At 39.9% G+C, this 23292-nt stretch overlaps 1 protein-coding gene across 1 annotated transcript in view; it reads left to right on the forward strand.

The window, feature by feature from the left end:
• SLC25A21 (solute carrier family 25 member 21) overlaps positions 1-23292 on the forward strand; it is a 358445-nt gene that overhangs the window by 259795 nt on the left and 75358 nt on the right. The window contains exon 3 of the mRNA XM_065403051.1: positions 17556-17639. Coding sequence (XP_065259123.1) covers positions 17556-17639 — 84 coding nt within the window. The remainder of the gene's footprint in view (positions 1-17555; positions 17640-23292) is intronic.

The raw sequence follows: 23292 nt of genomic DNA on the forward strand, positions 1-23292 counted from the left end.
GACCCTAGGCGGTCGCCTAGGGCGGCAGGATTTGGGAGGCGGCATTTTGCCGTCCTCGGTGGCAATTCGGCAGTGGGGGTCCTTCCGCTCCGCGTCTTCGGGGCGCTTCAGTGGCGGGTCCTTCACTCGCTCCGGGACCCGCCGCCAAAGTGCCCCGAAGACGCAGAGCGGAAGGACCCCCGCTGCCAAATGCTCTGAGGAGGAGTGCTGCCGCCTCGGGCGGCAAAACCTCTGGCGCCGCTCCTGTGTCTGTGGTCTCTGCTGACAGCAGTGGTGACAGGTGAGCACCCTGCCTCATACCAGCAGGGCCGGTGCAACCACTAGGCGAACTAGGCAGTCGCCTAGGGCGCCTAGTGGTTGAAGGTGCCTAAAAGCCCGTTCAGGCGAGGAGGTGGAGTGGAGGTGAGCTGGGGAGGGGGGGGCGCGGGGAGGGCCGCCCGCAGTAATGGAGGGGGTGCACCCGGGAACCGCTCCCCGCCCCAGATCACCTCCACTCTGGCTCCTCCGCTGAGCACACAGCCCCCGCTCTAATTCTCCTCCAATCGGCACCGCAAGCCTGGGAGAGGAGGAGAATTAGAGCGGTGCCAGCGTGCTCAGCGGAGGAGGCAGAGCGGAGGTGAGCTGGGGCGGGCTCAGCTTCCGCGGGGGGGAGGGTCCCCGGGCAGGGTTAGCTGCCGTGGAGGGGGGCTCCCCGGCGGGGTTAGCTGCGGGGGGGTAGCTGCTGCAGGGGGGGGCTCCCTGGGTGGGGAGAGGTGGCGGGCGGGGTTAGCTGCCGCGGGGGGGGGGGGGCTCCTCTGGTGGGGGGTGTGGTTAGTTGCCACGGGGGGTGGGGTTAGCTTGGTGCTGGGGGTGGCGCAAGCGGGAAGTTTCGCCTAGGGCGCGAAACTTTCTTGCACCGGCCCTGCATACCAAGCCTCTGATACAAGGGCTTATGTCTCAGGCTCTCTTCCTACTACACCTGTGACCTCTGGTTATTGGTCAAGTGGGAATGGGATCTTCTTTGCTGGTGGGGCTGAGTGGTCATTTGGGGAATGTGTCCCCTTAAGTTTGTGAGGCTGATGATTAACTGTCTCCCATAACCAGTGTTGGGTGTTTGGTGGGGACTTAGAAAGAGCTCCCCAGGCTGGCATGGAATCCCTAGTGGGGAGGTAGGAGAAGAACCAAGTTTCATCTGGGTGGTGGTATAGGATCAGAGGAATGGAGTTTCAGGCTCCTCCCCAGTACCAGCTCTTCAAACTCCGGACTGGGGCTAGGCAGGCAGGGAGAGAGGCAAATGGCAGCAGCTCAGTACAGCTGCAGCTTGCCCCAACCTCCTCTCATCGTTCTGCTGGAGCAGCTTTTGGAGTGTGTGGGGGAAGGGAGAATCTATATGGTGCATCCCCTTTGTCCACCTTAATGGCATTAAGTGAAGGATGCAGGAGAGAAGTTCTTCTTGAAGTAGCTGCAGCAGCAATGTTAGACATATACCCATGGTGCTGCAGCTGCCTGAGGGCTAGGCTGTGCTTATTAGACACTGCCCTGCATATAAGAGTGTGTGTGTTTGTGGGGGTAACATGCCAACAAGTCACCACTCTCTTTCTTGTACACTTCTGAGCCATATTTTGTCCCCACTTGCATCATGCAGCAATGGGGAGTTTATGGCCCAAGGAAGGCAAAATCAAGCTTACTATAGCGTGATACCTACTAATCATGTAGGAACAAGTAGAAATATTTAGTTTTCAAATATCTCTTTTAAAATAAGTATGTGTCTTTTTAAGATAATCAGTTACTATCACTGAAGCTTTATCTGTGAAGCTTCAGTTTGCCATAGTTTGACCCACTTGACCCCACAGGGTTTGATCCACTGGGTTGATGGTACAAGTACTGAATGTGATGAAGAGCCAAAGCAGGAGAAACCATTAGTCCATCACAAATGTTACATGCCAACATCTGAATGAGCTTTGCATATATATATTCTTCGTGGACGGGACTAAACAATTGACAAGAGTGAACCATATTTGTGTGGGCTACCCACAGGAGAGGACTGAAGAACACGAACAAAGTGGTTTTAAAAGACTTCTGTGAATCTGAAAAAGGGGGAGATTGTGCTCAACTCCAGCTGATGGCTAAAATAACACATTTTGTTTTTTGAGGGTGAAAGAGGTATAAAACCATTGTGAATGGAGCCTTAAGATGTTTCTTTGATGTGAAGATTTTCATGAGGTTAGAAACAGTCACTTAACAGTGTTTAAAAAAAAATCTTAAAAAAGACATAAAGTTGCAAAGAGGCAGTAAACCCTGTTGCAAAGTATGTCCCTCGGAATACTGCAGTGGCTGCTTCCCACAAACATTTGGCTGTAATCCTTTCCCTTTTTCAAAAATTATCTTGCTTTGTACCTTTAAAATTATCAGCACTTTGAAAAATCTTGTTAAACCTAAAAGAAGTCCTTTATTTCTTTAGGTTTCACAATGTTTCAGATACTGATTACAAAGGGAACTCTCCTTTTATTCCTGGAGTCAGTAAGAAATATTATGGAAAATTGCGTTAACTCTTGCAAATCCCTCTACAACTATAAAAGTACAAATGAGATTGTCCCTGCTGTTTCAGTCAGGCCTATGAACCTCAGAGCAATAGGATATTTATAAGAAAATTCCAGACATAGCAGTGGTGCCGTGATCCATATGACCCAAACTTTCCAGTCTTTGTCTTTCCTCCTGTCTTTAAGGAAAAACAGAGGGGCATAAAATGAAAACTTGGAAGATCACAAATCATTGTTATGACTCATTATAATGAATGATTTGTGCATTACTTTATGGAGTAGTTAGGTTGACTTGGGGGGGAAAAAAACCTTCTTTTTTAATTTTCACCATTTTGTGCCAATTCTCAAGTAACTGTCTCTCTTAAAATAACAGGGCTCCTTTTTCAGCACTATCCTGGGTAACTGGCTAGTTTTTTCAGCTGGGAAAGTGTGTTGTGTTATAGAGGTGCAGGCTAGCTCTGCTGTTGTCAGGGGTCTGTTAGTGTTTCCATTACGATATTTAAGTCCTGTTTTCAGGAGTTTATAACTTGGCCGTAAAAAATATTAAAGGCTGAACTTTGGTAGTTTTCAAAATATATTTACAAATAACAAAAAATTCCATTTAGGTGAGGTTTTTTAAGTTCTGTTTGTGGAAAAAATAATATCCTGACACCTTTTTAGCAACTATGATTCAAACAGTTTTTGGTACTAAAACTGCAATTTTCTGGCCATTAGTGTGCAACCTGGACTGGATTATCTTGAGCTGTGTTTTTCTTTTGAGGGGGGGGGGGAAGGGAAGAAGAAGGGAAATTTTGAAAAAGCTCAATACAAGAAGAGCTACTGAAGTCTAAAAGTAGCTGGCCACTGCTCTGGCACAGTATCTCTTCCCCACTGTATTTATTAGTACACATCTACATTAACATTGTAATACCTTCATGCTATGGATTAATGTGATATTATCATGTATGATGCCAGAGGTTTGTTTAGTGGCTTTGTAGGAGAAAATTTAATCTGTTGCATCAAAAATTCCCTTAAAATGTGGCTACACATCTATCCATTCTAAATCAGACAGGCAATCTATTGTTTCAGCTCTAATAAAATGCCTTTAGAGGTTTTTTTAAGGTAGAGTAGAATTATATATAAGAGAACCTTTAAAACTGTTTGGATATTGTTAGTAATTTGACCAAAGTAATTCACCAAAGCAAAGAAAGTCATAGAGTTTCACCTGAAACTTTACCCTTAACTTGCCTTGTTATGCCCTACTGTATGGTAAGAATTGCAGGGGCTGCTAAGCACAAACTGATAATGAATACCATATAAGCTATAATATTGGTGCACAGCTGGGTGGGTGAGAATAGAATTTCAGGCTTTAATGCTAAATTTCCTAGCTTTAGGGGATTCATTTCAGAGTTATAATGTTATTTTAATTGTGTCTTTGGTGGTTCAGCTATCTACAGCTAATAATAAAAAACAAAGGTAATTTTTCTATGGAGTGAGTGAATATCTTCATATAAAAATGATTACTCTAGGCAACATGTAAGTTATGTAAAATACTGTATGTCACTTAAAATGGTTTGTCTCTTGATAACAATAGACACACAGGTAAAGATATGTGAAGCTGTGCATGGGATTTAGCTACTCATTTCAATATGTGGCTAAATCCCCTCTGCTGCTTTAACGAAACTGTCCCCCTTTTGAAATATATTTTTCAGTACAGCTGTTGAAAGCGGGATGAATACTCAAATTAACATTACTTACAGTACTTTACTTACTGCAGCTTGCTCTTGGCAATTTTCCACTTAAAATGCAATTCATATTTTATATTGTTTTCATATTTTAAAATGTCTTGACTTATTTCCTTTCTTTTGCAGGGGAAAAAAATCTTCAGGTGACTATACCACATTGGCAGTAGGGAGTGAATTTAATGTGTGCTGTGTTGTGGTGTACAACTTTTTCTTTGCCAATTCGTTACAATATGAAAAAATATAGTAATGCACCAGGGAATAGAGGGGTTGATCTCACAAAAGAACTCAGAATGTTAATGAAAACTGAAAAGGGATCTTAATTTCTCATTCAATAGCAGTTTAAAAAATCTCTTGCCAGAAAACCATAAAGTAGCAGCCATTTTCCTGTCATCCGGGTCAGATGGAAAGGTGATGTGTGATTACCAAAAGGGAAACTGAAACCTCATAAAGAAAAAGATTCAGAAATACATAGCCCTTTTTGTAAGAATTAAAATAAATCTGAAACCTTTCCTTGCTGGATATAAAACTTAATTAGGATTTACTAATTTAATATTTTGACTGATCTAATATTAGAGATCATTTCATAGTGAATCTCCTGCTTGAATGTACTAGCAAATAATTAGCAGTATGAACTCTAGAATAACTTATCAGCATTCTAGTGGTTCATCAAAGGCATGCTTTATTTTAGAAACCTACAAGTAGACCAGCCTTTGTTGGTAGCAGGCTTTTCAAAATAACTGAGGATAGCTTTGATTTTATTGATTGATTGATTGAGGCAACCAAAATTCTCAACATAATCTTTAGGTTAGTAAAGACCTGAAGAAGAGCACTGTGCAGCTTGAAAGCTTATCTCTTTGGCCAACAGAAGTTGGTCCAATAAAATATATTACCTCAGCTACCTTATCTCTCTCATGTCCTGGGTCCAATACGGCTAGGGTTCTTACAATACGTGCTTCCCACTTGATCTTACCTGCCATGACTCATAAACTTCAAGGTCAGAAGGGACCATTGTGATCATACAATCTGACTTCCTTCACATTGCAGGCCACAGAACCTCACCTACTCCTGAAATAGATCCCTAACCTCTGTCTGCAGTCTCTCAAGTATCCACATCTCAGACCATTCAGGGCATTAAAGATCATCCCCAACATCTTAAATTGCACCCAGATGCATACAGGACACCAATATAGAATCCCAAGCACATTATGTATTCATGCTGACCTCTCCCACCTCAGGAGGCAGACAGAGCTGTGTTCTGCGCTCAGGGCCAGCCCTAGACCAAATGGTACCCCAGGTGAGGAACTCCATTTGTTAAACTTTTGAATACCTTATATTTTATTGCATTTGTAGCCCATTTCACAACTTTGATGTACGATTTGTATGCATGATTTATCTCTGTCATATAAGACAATACATTTGCAGCTAGGATCTATAAATCTGCGAGTTCTGACAAAGTGGGTATTCACCCACGAAAGCTTATGCTCCAATACATCCGTTAGTCTTAAAGGTGCCACAGGACTCTCTGTTGCTTTTTACAGATCCAGACTAACACGGCTACCCCTCTGATACTTCATTTTGATGGTGCTGATACCACCTCTGTTCATTACTCTAAGGCTTGGTCTACACTTACCCCCCAATTCGAACTAAGGTACGCAACTTCAGCTACGTGAATAACGTAGCTGAAGTTCGAAGTACCTTAGTTCGAACTTACCTCGGTCCACATGCGGCAGGCAGGCTCCCCCGTCGACGCCGCGGTTCCCCCGTCGACGCCGCGGTACTCCTCTCGTCTAGCTGGAGTACCGCAGTCGACGGCGATCACTTCCTGGTTCGACTTATCGCGTCCAGACAAGACGCGATAAGTCGAACCCAGAACTTCGATTCCCAGCCGCCGAACTAGCGGCTGGGTGTAGACATACCCTAAATGTTTTTCTTTGCAAAGAAGGAAATTAGCATAAGAGGTTAGCTTTTCTTTGTAAGTGTAATACTGAACTTGGAAATAAGCAATAGTTCTATTCTTCATCAAAATCAGTAGATTCTTTGCTTTGCATGCAGGTTCAAGATTGTAATATGGTATCTTTTCTACTGTATAACCAGCACTGACTGAGTACTGAGCAATGTTCTCATTTCATTCCTCAAAATTAAAAATGTACTTGCACAACAGCATAGCTAGCAGCTTGCTTGATATTTTTCTGACCCATTTTTGATGTGGAATAAAATAGTGGTAACTTTGAATTATTTAGTTTTGAAAAACACAGTTCCTGAATTAGATTATTAAAAACATGTATGGTTTGAATCAGGGTTGTGCTGTATTTCTTTCTCAGGAAGATGATAAAATATTTGAGTGTCATGAACCGGTGAGACTGCTATAATTATTTTTTTTGTTAACCATCAGCATAATTACTGTAGCACATTTCCATGGAACTGTTCCATGGGCAAGTTAGGCCTGCTCCTGGGCAGGTTTAATTCATGCATCTCTGTTTTTGCCAAATATTCTAAGTGCCTTGTAATTATTTTTTTGAACAAAGTTCTTGGTTCTACCTTTTTAGCTACCATATGTTTTGACTTGCATTGTGCAACATAAAGGAGAAGTCACGTTAGTGTGTGGAGAAAAAAGACTTAATAATTCCTCAGAGCTTCACTCCTAATAAAAGGTCACTGCACTTTTTTGTCTCCCGGTGATCTCATATTGTTGTTTTGTATTTTAATGAATCAGGGTTATCCTAGGGTAACATCTAGGAGAAGACTTGGATTTGTAAATTTATCTTTGTATCTGAGGTATTTTTAGAGCCCTTATCCATATAGTATTGGAGCAGTAAATAAAATAACTGAAATTACCATGAGGTTGCCCAAGAGAACTTCATAATGGATTCTGCTCCTCACCTATCTCAGGTTGTCAGAAGATTTGTTTGTAACAGGTGTCTCCTCACGGCCCTTCAACTGGGAAGGAACAAGAGCAAAGTAATTGATCTGATTTATCATAATTTGGACAAGAAATGCTAGTGCTGGTTTCCTTCTCCCACCTGGATTTTTCACTGACTAGTAGACTTCTCAGCTGGAACACAAAGAATAAAAGAAAGGTGTTTTTAAAAGGAATGGGGAATATAAAAGGGATGAGGAACCTTCCTGAATAAGATTATTGCACCTAATTACAAAGGGTGAAATTCACCCCTATGCAGAGAGCCAACTCAAAGCACCGTTGAACCACTTAAAACTTCAGAAAAGGAGTTTGGTGGTGCAGAGGCCTTTTCTGCTTCTCTGCACAGGGATAAATTTCTCTCAGACAAAAAATTTTTTTTAAATTGTATGCACAAGTTAGAGCCAGACCTTGGAAGCTCTAATAACTTAAACTGCAATCAATCTTAGTAGCACTATGGGGACAGTCTTTACCAAAGAATGAGGTGTCCTTGAATGTTTCTTCCAGTGTGTTAAGCACAAGTATATTTTTCTCCCTTGTCAGGTATGAGTGCTGTCTGGCTTCACCTACATTTTTTTTCTTGCGTTGACATATTGCGGACAATGCAAAGAAAAATCACTTTCTAATTGTTTTACTTGCTTTGTCTTCCTCCTTCATTATTTGAAGCATCTTCACTAGTAAAGGGCAAATTACAAAATGTTTGGAGGGCTAGTTTGTATTTTAAAAAATGCTGCTTATTCAGTTGTAGAAAGCTCTCCCCCTCTTGTTTTCTCATTCACCGGGCAATCCATTTCTCTCCCCTGCCCTACTCCTACTCTGTTTCCATCAGAGGTAGGGTGCAAATAGCCGGAGAGCACTAAGTGCAGTGGAGTCCAACCAAGTAGGCTATCATGTAAATGTGTGGGGAGGGAGCAGCAATGGATTGGGACTGGAATGGGACATGGGTTTGGGGGGAACTGAATCGTGGGTTGGAGGTGGTCTTCTTATCCATGAATTTAGATGTAGGATGGGAGAATGTTTGGGCTGGTTATTATGTTGCCTTTGAGCTAGTACATCTGTCCTAGTGATGAGTAGTTTACTGATGGAGCACTCCCACTCAGCTATAAAGCTAAAAATTCCTGTGCAATATACAACAATACAAGAAGCTGCCTCCTTTATTGACGAACACCATGCAAAGTGACTGTTGGGCATTGATTTCACAATTCTCTTACAGTCTGAAAATAAAAGAGGAATCTCTGTGCCCTTGTTTTGAAATCTGAGACAAAGTTTGTGGTTTGACTAACTCCACACACATTCCAGGGCAGATTCAGATGTCTTAAGATGTTCTTTTCCTTGAATATGCAGGCACATATTCAAGCATGTATATGCAAAACTTACAATACACAATAGTTCAGTGAAACCTCCTGATGGTATATCAAGCCTCTACAGAATGCTCTAGTAATAGAATACAAGTTCTAAATCTTTTTTTGTTACTTCGGAGGAGACCTAATTGTGCTTGGTTTTATCCTGATATATTGTTAAATTTTTGCCATTTTACAGGAACTGGGTCTTCTTCTTTTTCTTCTTCTTCAGCCTCTTAACTTGTTTTCTGCATTGGGACTGACCACTGTGCGTTTCACTCAGGTCCCAGCAAGAGAATGTAATAATGGCAATTGTTTACTTGTATTGTTTGCATTTATACTTTACATGTCTCTAGTACCTTCCATATGGGTCTCTCAGAGTACTTATCAGGCCACAATACACTCCTGTGTGGAAAGAAAGCATTATGTGTGCTTTGCAAATAGGTAAATCAAGACACATTGATTGGCTTGCCTGAGGCTACACAGGAAGTCCATGGCAGAGGCGGGAATAGAACCTCTTGAGTCCCAGTCCTGGGCTTTAATTAGATCACCCTTCCTGTTTTCCAGGAAGAATCCTTCCACTCCTGATAGGTCTGAGGCAATCCTCCTGCCCCTTCCTCCATTTTTTACCATCCAGAATTCTGCCAGATCCATGCCACCTATCACTGTCCATTTTTTATTGAACATGAGAAGATCTGAACTGGGGCTGGGTGTTGTGACTTAGATTTATAAATCTTTTTGCCAGGTCATGTAGTTACTACCAGTCCTAGCTGGCTGTTCAAAGCAAAGAAAAAAACAAAAGCATTAAGTCTGCTGCTACTCCCCAGCCTAACCTCTTCTATCCTCCCATCTACCCTGAACACCATATGGGGCAGTTCTCTCTTTTAAGTTGTTTGTAACTCACCTAACTTTTACAATATCCTTTACCCAAGAATATGACTGCTACTTTTCCTTCATCTCACTGGCCTTTCCCCTAGTACATATCTTCGCATACCTCCTCCCTGCCCAGATAAAAAACACATGCACACCAGTTGGTGATAGTTACCATGCAATACTACTCAAACTGCTGAGCAACTGATGTGAGACAAAAGCTCTAAGAAGTGTAATAATACAAAAAGGTTACAATGAAGTGGGATCAACTTGTTTAGCATAAAGAAAATGTTCTGTAATCTCACTCTCATGACTGGAACTGGGTGAACTATTCACAGGGAACTACAGATTATTAGACTGAAATAGGAGTTAATTTATCTCTGAACCCACTTTGCTTTTTAAGTATTTGTTCATTTTTTAAATTATTCATTGACAAGAAATACTTCCGTCTGTGGATTGGTTGTGAACTCTACTACGAGTATTCACTACTGTATTTGTAATTTGCTATTCACACTCTGTGATTGGTCACCTAATCTGCATAGAATTAATCTTCCAAATTAGGTGATTCCCAAACCCACATAGAGCTTTCAAGATAGCTATACAAGTATGTCCATTGTGAATACTCATACGAATACATATTTGTGTACATAACAAAAAATTTGCCTTTCCACAAACAAATATTTGCTCCTCCAAATGTCACAGAAAGTAAATAAGAGGGATAATGAATCCAATCAAAGTAAATGAAGATTTTATTCAAATGAATGTTGGAATACACTTTTTTGCAGTATTTGTCTATCTGTACTAATAATTTATCATTTGTGAAGCAAGTAATTTACAGAAGAGAAAACTGAGATAGCTCTGTAGAGAGTCAAAAGTAAAGCTAGGTCTAAAATGCAATATGGTTTTAAAAAAAATTCTGCCCTTTGCCTGTTTCTATAATGTTACTGTTCTGCTATGTTTCTTTATGGCCTTGTACTTAAAATATCATCATTGCAGTACTATAATACTTAAAATATAACCGCATATATTGGCATAATTTATATCTATGGCTTAAAATAATTAGGTTTTTGTTCTGAAATGTAATGTTCATTTGTTCAACAGCTTGTGTGAATCGAAGGATTTACTGTTAAAATAAACGGCAGAATTATACTCTCAATTTAGTTATTATCCCATAAGTAATATAAACAACCTGAAGAACTTGTGCCAAATAGTAGAATAAACTACCTTATCAAGGTCCATTTTATAATATCAGGTTTCACATGAAATTTAAGCACTAGTAATGCCATATGCAGCATGTATAGTAGCTGTGCAAATCTGCATCCATATACAGCACTAACAAATGGCACCAGAGTAAATGTTTAAGTTAACAAATTTGATAGCTATTTAAATTGTGATCCAGTTATAGTTGAATATAAGCATGTAAACTGCTAAAAATATAGCCTCAGATTATCCATTTTCAAATCTAGTTATGCTTATAGGAGCAACTGCAATTAGGTACGTCTGGAATCACAGGAAATTAATTAAAGTATATGTTCTAGTTGTTGATCTTACATTTCAGAAAGCTATACAAGTTTAAAAGCTTTTTTAGAATTTACATTGCCCAGAAGATTTAATTTGCTTTTGTTACTATGCCAAATAATTTTTCATCCAGCAGTAATATCATCTAAATTGACTGAGTACCCAAAGTTATATATTTACATTATGCATATAAATGCTTTCACTACCTTGCAATCAGGGAAGGAAATATCAAGGATTTGATTTACATCTTAAAATTGCATGGTGCAGCTGTCATCTCAGTTAGATGTAATAAGGGTGTGTAAGTTAAAGGCGAGACAGAAGACACTTATTAACAAAGATCATGAATATGGTCCAAATGCTATTTTTTCTTGAGAGAGAGAAAGCACACATTTTTCTTTCCCTCAGATCTACTCAGCAGCAGAACTGGTATATTGGCAGCACAATACTGAGCACCAAGAATCTCTGGAATTCATGGGTGAAATTCTGGTCTCATTGAAGACAATGGGCAAAACTTCTATTGAGTTTAATGGAGCCAGGATTGACCCCATGAATCTGTGCTGTGTGGACTAGGTTTGATTGCTGACAGTATATTTAGATACAGATATCAAGTACTGATTTACCCCTTTTTGATTATAAGGAAATGATAGCAATTTTAACATGGATTGAAAAGCTTGTGACAAATATCTCCAACAGCCGGCGATGTGGCACTAGATGGAGAGGGTGCTGAGTTTCTACAGATAATTCTTTCCCAGATGTCTGGATGGTGGGTCTTGCCCACATGCTCAGGGTCTAACTGATTGCCATATTTGGCATCCGGAAGGAATTTTCCCCCGGATCAAATTGGCAGAGACCCTGGGGGAGGGAGGGTTCACCTTCCTTTGCAGCATGGGACATGAGTCACTTGCAGGTTTCAACTAGTGTAAATGATGGATTCTCTATAACCTGAAGTCTTTAAATCGTGTTTTGAGACTTCAGTAACTCAGCTGGAGGTTACAGGTCTATTACAAGAGTGGGTGGGTGAGGTTTTGTCACTTGAAATGTGCAAGGAAGTCATATTAGATGATCATGATGGTTCTTTCTCTCCTTAAAGTCCATGAGGCTATGAGAAAGTGTAGCGATGCGGCGACTCACCGGCACGGCACCTCCTGCTGGTCATCCAGGGAATTACTTTTCCAGCCTTGGAGCACCCTCTGCCAGCCGGTATCCCGCTTGCCTCAGGCCCCCATGTCCCTCCCGGACCCCAGTGCCCCTTTACCTTGGGTGTTGCCCCCTGGCAGTACCCCCACTCTCTGGGTCTCCACACCCAGGGGAACCCCCAACCCTCTACCCCCACCTTGGCTCAGTGGCTACTGCCAATCACCATCTAGCCCCTGCTCACTGGGGCAGACTGCAGTCTATACCACTCATCATCAGCAAGGGTGGGTTGGACCTGCTGCCTTTGCCTACCCTGGGCTGCACCTCCGCAACCCCAGTATCCTTCCCGGCCTTTACCAAGGCCTGCGGCCTGGAGGATTTCCAGCCTGGAGCTCCCCAGCTCCTCTGGCCTTTCCCCAGCCCTGCTCCACTCTAGGTACCCTGCTGAGGTCCCAAGCAGCCAGGCCCGTCTCTCTCCACAGCTAGAGAGAGACTGCCTGAGCTCCTGGCCCACAGCCTTTTATAGGGGCAGCTGTGGCCTGATTGGGGCGTGGCCCCAGCTGTGGCTGCCTTCCCCATCAGCCTAGTCTTTGGCTCGCAGCCCCAGTCCTCTCCCAGGGCTGGCTGTAACCCTTTCAGGGCCGGAGTGGGTGACCACCCCGCTACAGAAAGCCTTACATAGCACTTGGCATCAAATGGGGGAGAGTTAGTAAGAGCTGGGTGAACAGACTTTGAAAGCAAAAAAAAAAACTAAGGTACCTATGCTGTCAGGCACCCAGAAGACTATCTTGGTGAGGGATAGTAGAATTGACAACTTGTAGGAGGGAGAGAATACAAGCTATCTCTTCTCCTCAGCCAAGTAACACCTCAGCCTCTCTTTCCCCACTAGGGTGACCAGACGTCCCGATAAAATCGGGACCGTCCCGATATTCAGTCGTTTGTCCCGCGTCCCGATGGGTGTATGGTCAGGACGCCATTTGTCCCGATATTCTGGCTCGGGGCTTTTCTTTTTTTTTTTTTGCTTCGGCGGCGCTCCGGACCTGCCCCCCCCATGTGTCCCAATATTTTGTTCATGTAATCTGGTCACCCTATTCCCCACCATCCTGTGGATTTCACTGCATGCAGGATAAGACTGGCTTGCGGACTTTTGCAGAGGGAGGAGTCACTGGGAAGCATCATGGGAACAAAAACTGGGAGAAAACACTGGATTTTGTAAAACCAGCAAGGACAGTGGGACAGACCGTGGAAACAAATGTGTGATTTTTAGGGACATATGATCACCCTATGTAAGAGGGTATTGCACAGAAACTGCTTCATTGAATTATATAATGATTATTAATGGGAAATGGCTGACAGAGATGGCAAAAGAAAACGAGCATCCTTCATGTTGAAGAAGAGTTTATTTGTGCCTTACACATTAGAGGAGTCATTCCAGGGCAGTTTCTGTCCATATAGATTACCCCTTTCATGATGTCACGGTGAGAAGGACCTGGGATTATTTGTCCTACAAATGGCAGTTGTACAGCTGCACAAATGTGAGTCATTTAATTGTAGCTTCTTTGATTTTGGATCACAGAGGTTTACAGCTTGGAGTTTAGGTTTTGAATAAACACCAAAAATCTCAAAAAGAAAAGCATTTAAAATGGCCATTTTTACATGGCTTCCACCTGAAACCATAACCCTTCTTGGACCCATCCTTTCCTCTCCGTTTTCAGGCTCTTGTCCTCAGCTAGCTTGGGAATCTCTCCGTTTTTGTAATCTTCTGGGGTGGATTGAGGACAGTGGCTACTGCCTCCTCTTACAAACATCAGGAAGTCTTGTGGTAAACTTGGGAGGGAGAGGGAGATAATTATTGCTGCAGCATTTTGAACAGACTGGAGAATTAGCAAAGCTGGTGGAGAAGAGGTTACAGTTGAGGAAAATGTCAATTGTTTGAACCTTTTTCTAATGATAGGTTCAATAAACTTGCACCTTGTTGCAGTATCCACTGTCTATTGCTTCTTGTTGTGTGGCAACTTTGTTAATGCACTCTTAAGCCCCAGTGCTTCAAAGGGCTCTGCATGGGCAGATCCAGGTGCCCATGTGGAGCCCTAGAACAGGACTGAGGCCTTATCTTGTTAGTGTCCTTTCACTCTGTCTCTGAAAAATGTTTAGTTGCAGGTTTTGCTTCTTAGACTTCAGAATCTTAACCAGACCAGAAATGCATGATGCTTTCTGTTTAGTCAGGCGGGTTAGCTTCTGTAATTCTCACAAGGCCAATAATGTATAAGACACAGTCCTCCTGCTTTCAAAAATGCAAGAAATTCACTTGAATATGAGCATTTGGTTAATACTGTTTTCAGAGAGAAATAGATTTGAAGCAGAAAAAAAACCATTGTGTATCTCCAGGTTGTACTCAATCCCCTAGTCAATAATTTAAAACAGACCAGGTTGTTTTTGAAGTGAATGCTTTCACCCTTCTTTATTATTACTAGTACTACTACAGGGTGCTGCTGCGGCTGCTGCTGCTCCTCCCCCCAGCAAAACAAATAAACATCTTGTCAGTTCTTCCTCTAGCTCCTTATAACAAGTACGGGTGATCAGTTAGCTAGTCCATTAAAAAGTTAAACCTTCTTTTATTGAGGCAAGCAATTCCAAATCAAATAACCCAGTTCACAGATCTAGATTAGAGCACATAATTGGCATGTATTTTAGGATTGCTGTTAAAGCTATTAAAAAGATTTACTAGGGAAGGAATGGATCCAAAAACCCTAAAGGAAGGAATATGTTGTTTGTGTCAGTGTTACAAATGGACTCGCTTAATACTAAGATCTTCTCTCCCTTTAAAAAAGAAATTGAAATAAATGTAAAAAATAGTATTTAACATTTTTAGTAAGAAGTTATCCTTTTATCCCATAAACTGATACAAATAAATTAACTATTATTTTATTAAAGTGCTCATTCTGTCTCTGCATTTTACGAGCAGAAATATTAAGTATTAAGAAATATACAGTACAGTTGTATGTGGCTATAGGATAAAGCTAAAGTAAAATAATTTTAATATATATTATCTCTATTGGGGTAGCCCAGGATTAAGGCCCCAATCCAGCAAATACTTATGCATGTGCTTAAATTTATGCACATGAGTAGTCTTGTTGAATAATTTGTATGTGTACAGGTAGCACATGCATAAGTATTTACAGGATAGGGGCCTAAGTTTTTCCCAGAGTATTTTAGAAACAATCACCTTTATTCTAAATTTCTGCTTAGGACGAAAGTCTTAAAACTTTTGAAAAAAGTTTTATGGTTTAGGACTGTCTTTCTATGTAAATACTAGTCTACAATTTCTTTCAATTATTAGTGAATTTTTAAAAGGTTTCTTTTTACAACAAATGGAGCCCATCACTTTTGAATTTAAACTTTGAGGTATAAATGATCAAGGCTTAAACATACTAATATTAGTATAAATCCTACATGTCTGTGTGTGCTAAGATTTTTTTTTCAGTCTTGATTTCTTGGCTAGTATAATGTAACAACTTACAACATTCCGTTGCTGTTATTACTGTTGGACTTTGTGCGATGCCATTGAGGCATTTTCAGCTATTAACCTTCCCAAGGGTTCTTTTCAGACAAAATGTTATGCATCAACTCTCATATGAGTGTAAACCTCTAGAACAGCAGTCTCTACTTTGCCAACTTGGCAGCAAGTTCTCTCCCTAATAAAAGAGGTTACCTCAGATGGAGATCCCACATGTGCCTGAACTGCTTTTCTTAGGACTATGGAGCGATCCAACGTTTCCTTCTAAATGCATTCAAAAGAGGTGTGGGTTTGCCTTCATAATTGCCCAAAGAATTATATTACATCACTGGAAATTTGTCTCCCAGAGTGAAGAAAATGCTTAGATTTGTTAGTGCAAACAGCTTAGGAAACACTGATAGGCAAAACTAAGAATGCCTTTTGCTGAAATGTAAAAACCGTTTTTGATCCTGCTGAATCCAGTTAAGATGGAAGAGAAAATTGCTATTTAATATCATTTAACTAAAATTGTACTATTATTTGAATCTGATGGTGTCTAATCAGAATAAGAAGCCATATTTGTATGTTGGAGCACTGAAGGTCCGGTACCTATCTAAAACACTAATGTATACTATGTGTGAAGAACATAAGTAAAAAGGTAAACGTGCTTGTTTTGTCTTTTGCTTAGGACTTGCAGCAGTATTTGATTCTAATAATTAATGTCTGGATGATTCTTTGAAGCAGGCGTTATTTAATGCACAGGGTTGATGTTACATGAGTTATAATGGCAGTCTGTAGATTGCCTCACACAATGCTATTCTGAACTGAGATTACTAACATTTGTGTCTGTGTTGTTTTATACTGGATAGTAATTGAAAAAATCTAACAAGAAATTATGTTCTTCCAACTCTGTTTGAAGTTCCCTTGATGTGGAACTTGGCTAGGCTACTCAAGTGAGCATCTTTGCAGCTCTACAGTTTTAAAAATGAGATATTATGAAAGAGTGCACATTTTGGTTTTAGATGATAACTTTCTCTACAAAGTCCCCTTATTGTGTAGGATGTAGCCAAAGACTTCTAAGTGTAATCAAACTGTGAACAAAAGCACATTATATCCAAGGCTCGAACTGGAAAAAGATGTCATTATGAGCCCCCCCCCCCCCAACCCCCATCCCGCATACAAACTTTTAAAACAAAGGGTGGGGGGGATGGGAAATGTATACTCTAGCGTCTTTTTCCTTTTCTCTATTGGCAGCTTTGAGAAGTGGGTGTAACCCCATTTGGAGCACTCAGTAGATTAACACAGTGAGTTATGCTGACCACCTTTATCGAGAACTTGTAAATACTGGCATATATGTTTGCAGTCTTAAATCCTAATCTTGTTATTATTCTTAAGGCTGATGTGCTGCAAGTATTGTCAGCCCGCTGCTGAAAACCTCTGCATTATGTGTCAAAATATGAGCAGAAGAAAGATGACTTCATTAAAATATTGATAGCTGCATTTTATATTGTTCACCTCTGTGATAAATGTCCAAAAGTGACTATTAGGAGCCTGATCTAACTTCCAATAGAATCTCCTGATGATTTTAATTGGAGTTGGATCAGACACTAAAAATAAGAAATTGTATGGTAGGTTCATTTCACAGTGGTAAAACGCATTACAATATGCTACTTCAGATTTCTGAAAACAGGTTCTGATTCAAAGACCATTGAAAGACTCCTATGAACTTCCATGGACTTTGGATCAAGCCCATGATTAGCAGTTTATTTTTTACACAACAAGAAAGAGGAGTAAATTGTAAAAGTGCTGGCTATCTGAGTACTATGAACTATGAAAAAGTTACTTTTAGAGCTGTATTTCTCCTTTGTTTAATAACTCCTATGAAAGTAGTGTTAATAAGAATAAATATCAGGAACAGTCTATAATAATGAATAAGATATATCAATAAACCTTAAAATCCCTTTTATATAGAAATTGGAAAGCCGAAAGTGGCTTTTAAAATCCTTAACTTCACATGCTGTTATAAATTGTATTTTTTAGGTTCCAAATTCAAAGAGGGAAAACTGATCCAACCAGTTACAAGAGCTTGGGGGACAGTTTTAGGACTATTTTCCGGACTGAAGGGTAAGAATACATATGTTATATTTGTCAATTTTATGTGACTGTTTCTAATCACCCAGCTTTCCAGACATTAGAACACTGCTTTCAAATTAACCCTTTCTCCTGTGTTCAGAATTTGGCAAACATTTTATTTGACATAATAAACACAATCTGAAATGTTTTACACATCATTTAGATGCAGGATGCTTAATTATGCTCTTTGTTACACCAGTATGGACTCATTGAATTCAATAGTGTAATACAGGTGTGACTGATTTGGCCTAGAATCTATGCCATTAAAATCCTCTCTATTTAATATATAATAACACCAATCCAGTGCAGCACCAATTTCTGAACTCTGATTAACTGGCATTTCAAGTTAGCCAAGGTGGATAGCCAGCAGTTGCCCTAACTAATGCTCCACAGGAGCAGCTTCTCGGTTCTGTGGAGCATCTAAGATCTTCTCTAGGGCTCCTCCCCCTGATCCAACAGATCACTTAAGCATGTGCTTAACTTTAAATACATGAGCAGTCTCACTGATGCCAGTGAGTTCAGTGGGATTACTCACAAGTTTAAAGTTAAGTACATTAGCCACAGGACCTCTGCATGATTGATGCTCGCCTATAATAGAGGGGACTCAAATTAGCCAAATCCCAGTTTTATACAGCTTGCCGGCTTACCCCCAAGAACTTTGAAAGTACAATAGAAATCTGATTTTACAATGTATGGATTTTAAATACTTGACTTTACTATGGATGAAATAGAATTGTGCTTTTACGTAAGTACAGAGTAGCAGAACTAGTTGTTTTCAATTACTAAGTAAAGAAATCTTTACAAATGTTTCCATTAAGTTTGTGAGATAGAAGACTGCAAATCCCTCTGCAGTGATTATGTTGCTTTAAGTTACTTTTTGATTCCTGTTGAAGAACTACTGTGCATCACACCTATAAGGCATATGACATTTTAAAAAACATACAAGAGTTTGCAAAAAATAACAGGATTTCTGTTTTTTCTGATTTGTGTGGGTGTTATTCTTTATCCCTTCTGAAAGGAAAATGAATAATGTATAATTCCTTCATCTAGTTGTTTTAAAAAAGTATAAATCAGGTATAAATCACCAGTAATTCAGTATTTTGAATTCAATGGGCATTTGGGTGTGATATGAATGCAGGACTGGAGGCTTGATGTCTTTTGGGTCTGATCCAAAGCCTACTGAAGTCAATGGAAGTCTTTCTTGATTTTAGTGGGACAACTCACAGTGTGTAAAATTAAGCATGTGTGTGAGTCTCTGGAGGTTCAGGGATTAAGTGAATAGAATATTTCCTATTTAGCCAATTTTTGAGCCTTTTTTTTAACTCTTCTATCATTGGGTAGTTTTGTCCAGTCCAGGGGTGTAAAGTAATAGAGACAACATGAACTTGAATATACTATTGGAGGTACAAATCCTTCACCCTGTTCTATTTTTATTAGGAAAAGGAACAAATAATTTTCATTTCAATTAAGTTACATTAAAAAGGTAGACTTTTCCCCTCAGATTTATAACCTACCATAAATTTCAAGTAAACAGCCCTTTTTAATATTCTTTAGAATGAGGTTTTTTATATATATCTTTGTGGAGTTTCTCTTCAGCAGTAAGACTCAGACATGTTTGTTGTTGAGGAGTTTTCGTCACATAAATATTGTACTTTTCAATCATTTCTCAAAGACACAAAGACTACTTATCCAATTAATACGACTCAGTTAATGCTGATATTATTGCCATTTGCAAGGAAATGTGTGGTAAATTACCTCAGTCAGATTATATACCATACCTGTGATGCAGCTTGCCTTCAAAAACAAATTTACAAAATCTCTAGGTCCTGATATGAAATAGAAGGACAATAACCTGCAAAATGGATCTGCTCCTAGTCTTTCTCCCATCAGCAACATCACAGATAACTGACCGTAACACTTACATCCCTAATACGGCTGCCATAGCCTTTTGCTACCAAGCCTTTTCTTCTTTGTTGCATGTCCTTTGATGGGCTTAACTGATAACAAACAATAAGGGAAAACCTTGATAGTGGCATTATCTCAAGAGAACTGATTAGGGATCTGAGTTCTGTGGTGTTAACAGGAAGGAAATGTGGAGAATTTTTCTAATTTTGAAAGTGTGTTGACCTCAATCTGGAGTCAGAGCAGAATATTTCTGATCTTTTCAAGTGTTAATGTTCAAACCTGTCGGCAGAAGTAGAGGATGAGTACTGTACAGGGAAAGGTTCTAAATTAAGATTATAATCTACCAGTGCGTTGCATGGAGTTTCTAGTGGGTTCCAGCTAAAACTATGAAAGAAATTCTTGCCATCAGTGAAACACTGATTACATTCATCTCTAATATTTTGGCAGAAACAAAAGGTGATTTTCAGAGGCAGAAAAGTGAAATTTCTTTATGAATTTCACCTGATTCTTCTTTTGACCTTAAAGAAGCTAATAAAAGCTGAAAATGACCCAGGCAAGATTGTGGGATTTATTGTTTTAGAGGGATGTAGTACAAATATCTCTAATGTAGACAGGCCTTAAAATGGCATTGAAGACTCAAAGACATAAAGTCTGCCCCTCGGTGCCTTTGTCCCATCTTACATGATTAGACAAACAAGGGGTTTTACCATTGACTTCAGCGGAATTAAGATTTCATCCTGAGTCTTCAACAGTAGAACTGGGTGAATTTTTTCAGCTGACACTTTTTTTTGTGAAAAATTCAGACTCAGGTTGCCTGAAACATTTCATGAATTCATGTCGATTTCACTGAATTGTTTCATTAAAAAAAAATCTAAATATGATAAAATAAGATTGCGAAAAATCAAAACAATGATTTTTGTGTTTCTTAATTTCTTTCAGTTTTTTTTTTTAAGTTAAAGCTCAGACTCATAGGGTCAAACAAAACATTTCATTTGATCTGAAACAAAAATGTTCTTGACTTTTCGGTTTGTTGGAAATTTTGAAATGTTTTCCTGTTGAGTCAACCTAAAATGATTTGGGGGAGAGGGGAATGGGAGGGTTGCCAACAAACCAAAAAAAATCATTTATTCACACAGCTCTGTTCAACTATTAGTCTACTAGCCTGTCTCCATTAGGGATTTTTGCACTGGACATATACTAGTGCAAAAAACCCCTAATGTAGACAGATCATAAGAAGTAACAGTTTAAGTGCCACAAAGAAGAAGCTATTTCTGAGGGATGACAATGAATACTATGAGTTGTTCTATGGCACTGACGTATGGAAGAGGATATGGAGGGAGCAAATTTATAGAGTACGAAAAAGTAACTGAAGCAGCAGCATGTACAAAAAATAAATGTACTGCCCTGTGACAGAGGCTCTTTATAGTAATTAATGAACTGTAAAGTAATTACTCAGTTTTTCCAGGGGCATGGAGGGAGGCAGGAGGTCACATGGTGACAGTCATCTATCCATGAGTACCAGCTTAAAGGGGGAAGAGACTGAAAGAAGAAGGTGTAGAAAAGACAGTTTGATAGACACAGTCAGCGATTTTGGCTTAAAATAAACAGATATCAACAAATAACCCAGAAAAAAAATGTCTGAAATAGGAGCTGCTCTGTCAGTCCCAAGTCTGGAGGCAACTGCCCAAAGAGGAATTATGAGAGTGCTCGCTCAGCATGAGGGACAGAAATCATAAAGAGGAGACAGAGAAAGATTCATTCCAGAGTAAACTATTTGAGTTCATCCAGGGAGAAATTCACTTCTGTGAAGTGGGCCAACGAAAAGCTAAGGCACCACTTAAATCCCACGTGGGACCTATTCTGAAGACGCAAGTGGGACTTAAATGGTGCATGGGCCTTATGCTGGCCGTCTGCACAGGAGCAAATTTCACCCATGATAAGACAGTGGCTCAGCCAAGTTTAGATACACTGATCTGAACTCCCCAGTTGATTTTGTTCTAATCGTTAAACCATGTGATCTCCTGGCCTTATATTCTTGCCATATAAGGCTATTCTGACTGAATAATCACTGAGCTGAGATTTTAGAGAAAATGGTATCCTGCCATATATAATTGAAATATGTGTTTAAATATGTGGTCACAAAATCTTGACCAGATGCCGTAGTATGCAGCTGATTTTTTTTCTGGCTAATAAATACTATGTTGACAGTACTTCCCATCTGGCCCATCTCATAAAAAAGAAGCTGTGTACATAAATAAAATATAAATAACCAGTTTGTACAGTCTTTAAGGGTTTTCCTTGGTTTCAATACAGATTTGGTTTGTGGATTGGTAGGATCAAACAGCAAAAGACTAAGGGCTAGAATTCTCTGCTTGTGTAAATTGGTGCTGTTCAATTGAGAATTTGGCCCTGAGTGTGTATTTTTAAAAATGGCAGAGAACACCCCAAAAAAATGGTTTTGGAGTGCAGGTGAAACTATGCTTAGCTCATTGCACATTTCTTTGTAAGTCTAAACAATTAAAATACCATAAAGTTAAAAGGTATGTTGTGGCCTGGTTTTATTTTTTGTTTAAATGTCATTTTAATTGTTTCATATGCTAAATTTCATTATGTTTTGTTTCCAAAATAATAGTAAATACTGCCAGATTTTTTTTAATTGGGTAATGTTTTTACTTCCATTAACTAATAAGTAATTAAAAACTCATGCAAATGAATGTTTGTAACTGGCTGACCTTTAAAGGCATGTACTATATTTTTCTATCGTCTCCTAAAGTGTATAAAGTCCAAAGTTTTGTAATTAAGACACATGAGATTTTTTTTCCGAAATAAGAATTAATTGGAACTTCAAACAGTGGGTGTTGTGCAAGGCATTAGCTTGATTTATGCAATGCGAGCTACCCATTCAAAAAAAATCCCATTTCTTGGCTAGCCAGTTCTTCTCATTGTATTTATAGAACCTCTTTTATTGCATCTAGCACTGATCTGACATTGCCAGTTTTGGGTACAGTTTCTTCAGCTGCTCAATCTCCATGCCTTTTACCAATCCCCCTTATTTTCAATGACTTTTTAAAAAGTAAATGTGACAAGCTTTAGTAGCCAAAGCCTGTGAGTCATTCTACCTGTCTTTTTCTCTTCTGTATTCCAGCCACTGTCCTTATCAGTGCTTATTACTGCTTTTCAGTTTTGCTCGTATTAAGGAAGGCATTTCTTTCCAATACTCTTTGACAATGTAACCACACATAAGGTAGGTAAACATAGTGGATAAACCAAATGTGGAACAGGGAATAACAAGGTAAACAAAATGTTGTTACTAAGGGCCTGCTTCTACAAATGTTTTCTTCTGGCCACAATGCTTGCATCCTCAGTACTTATTTAAGCCAATGGGACTGCACAAGTAATTATCACCGTGAGCTAGAGTGGCACAGCCCTTACTTGCCTGTGCAGAGGATTAAGTGAGAGTAAGCTCCTCGTACTGCCCTGCTCGCTTGGCTGTGCTCAGATTGTGACACTAGAGATGGGAAGGAGAGCAGGGGCTCCTAACCCAGCATTCCCCACATCCCTAACACCACCAACCACCTCACCAATTGCTGACCAGAGTAGCTGCCTGTTCCCATAGGGGCAAGTAAGCTGTACCATGTAAAAGAGATAAAATAACTTTGCCCTGGGAAGGGAGTAACTGTGTGATCTGCTCCTGAGGCCATGTGCAGCTGCACACCATCTCTTACTCAGGACAGATTCA

Source organism: Emys orbicularis, chromosome 4, assembly GCF_028017835.1.
Source record: "Emys orbicularis isolate rEmyOrb1 chromosome 4, rEmyOrb1.hap1, whole genome shotgun sequence".
In the NCBI taxonomy this organism is placed as follows: domain Eukaryota; kingdom Metazoa; phylum Chordata; order Testudines; family Emydidae; genus Emys; species Emys orbicularis.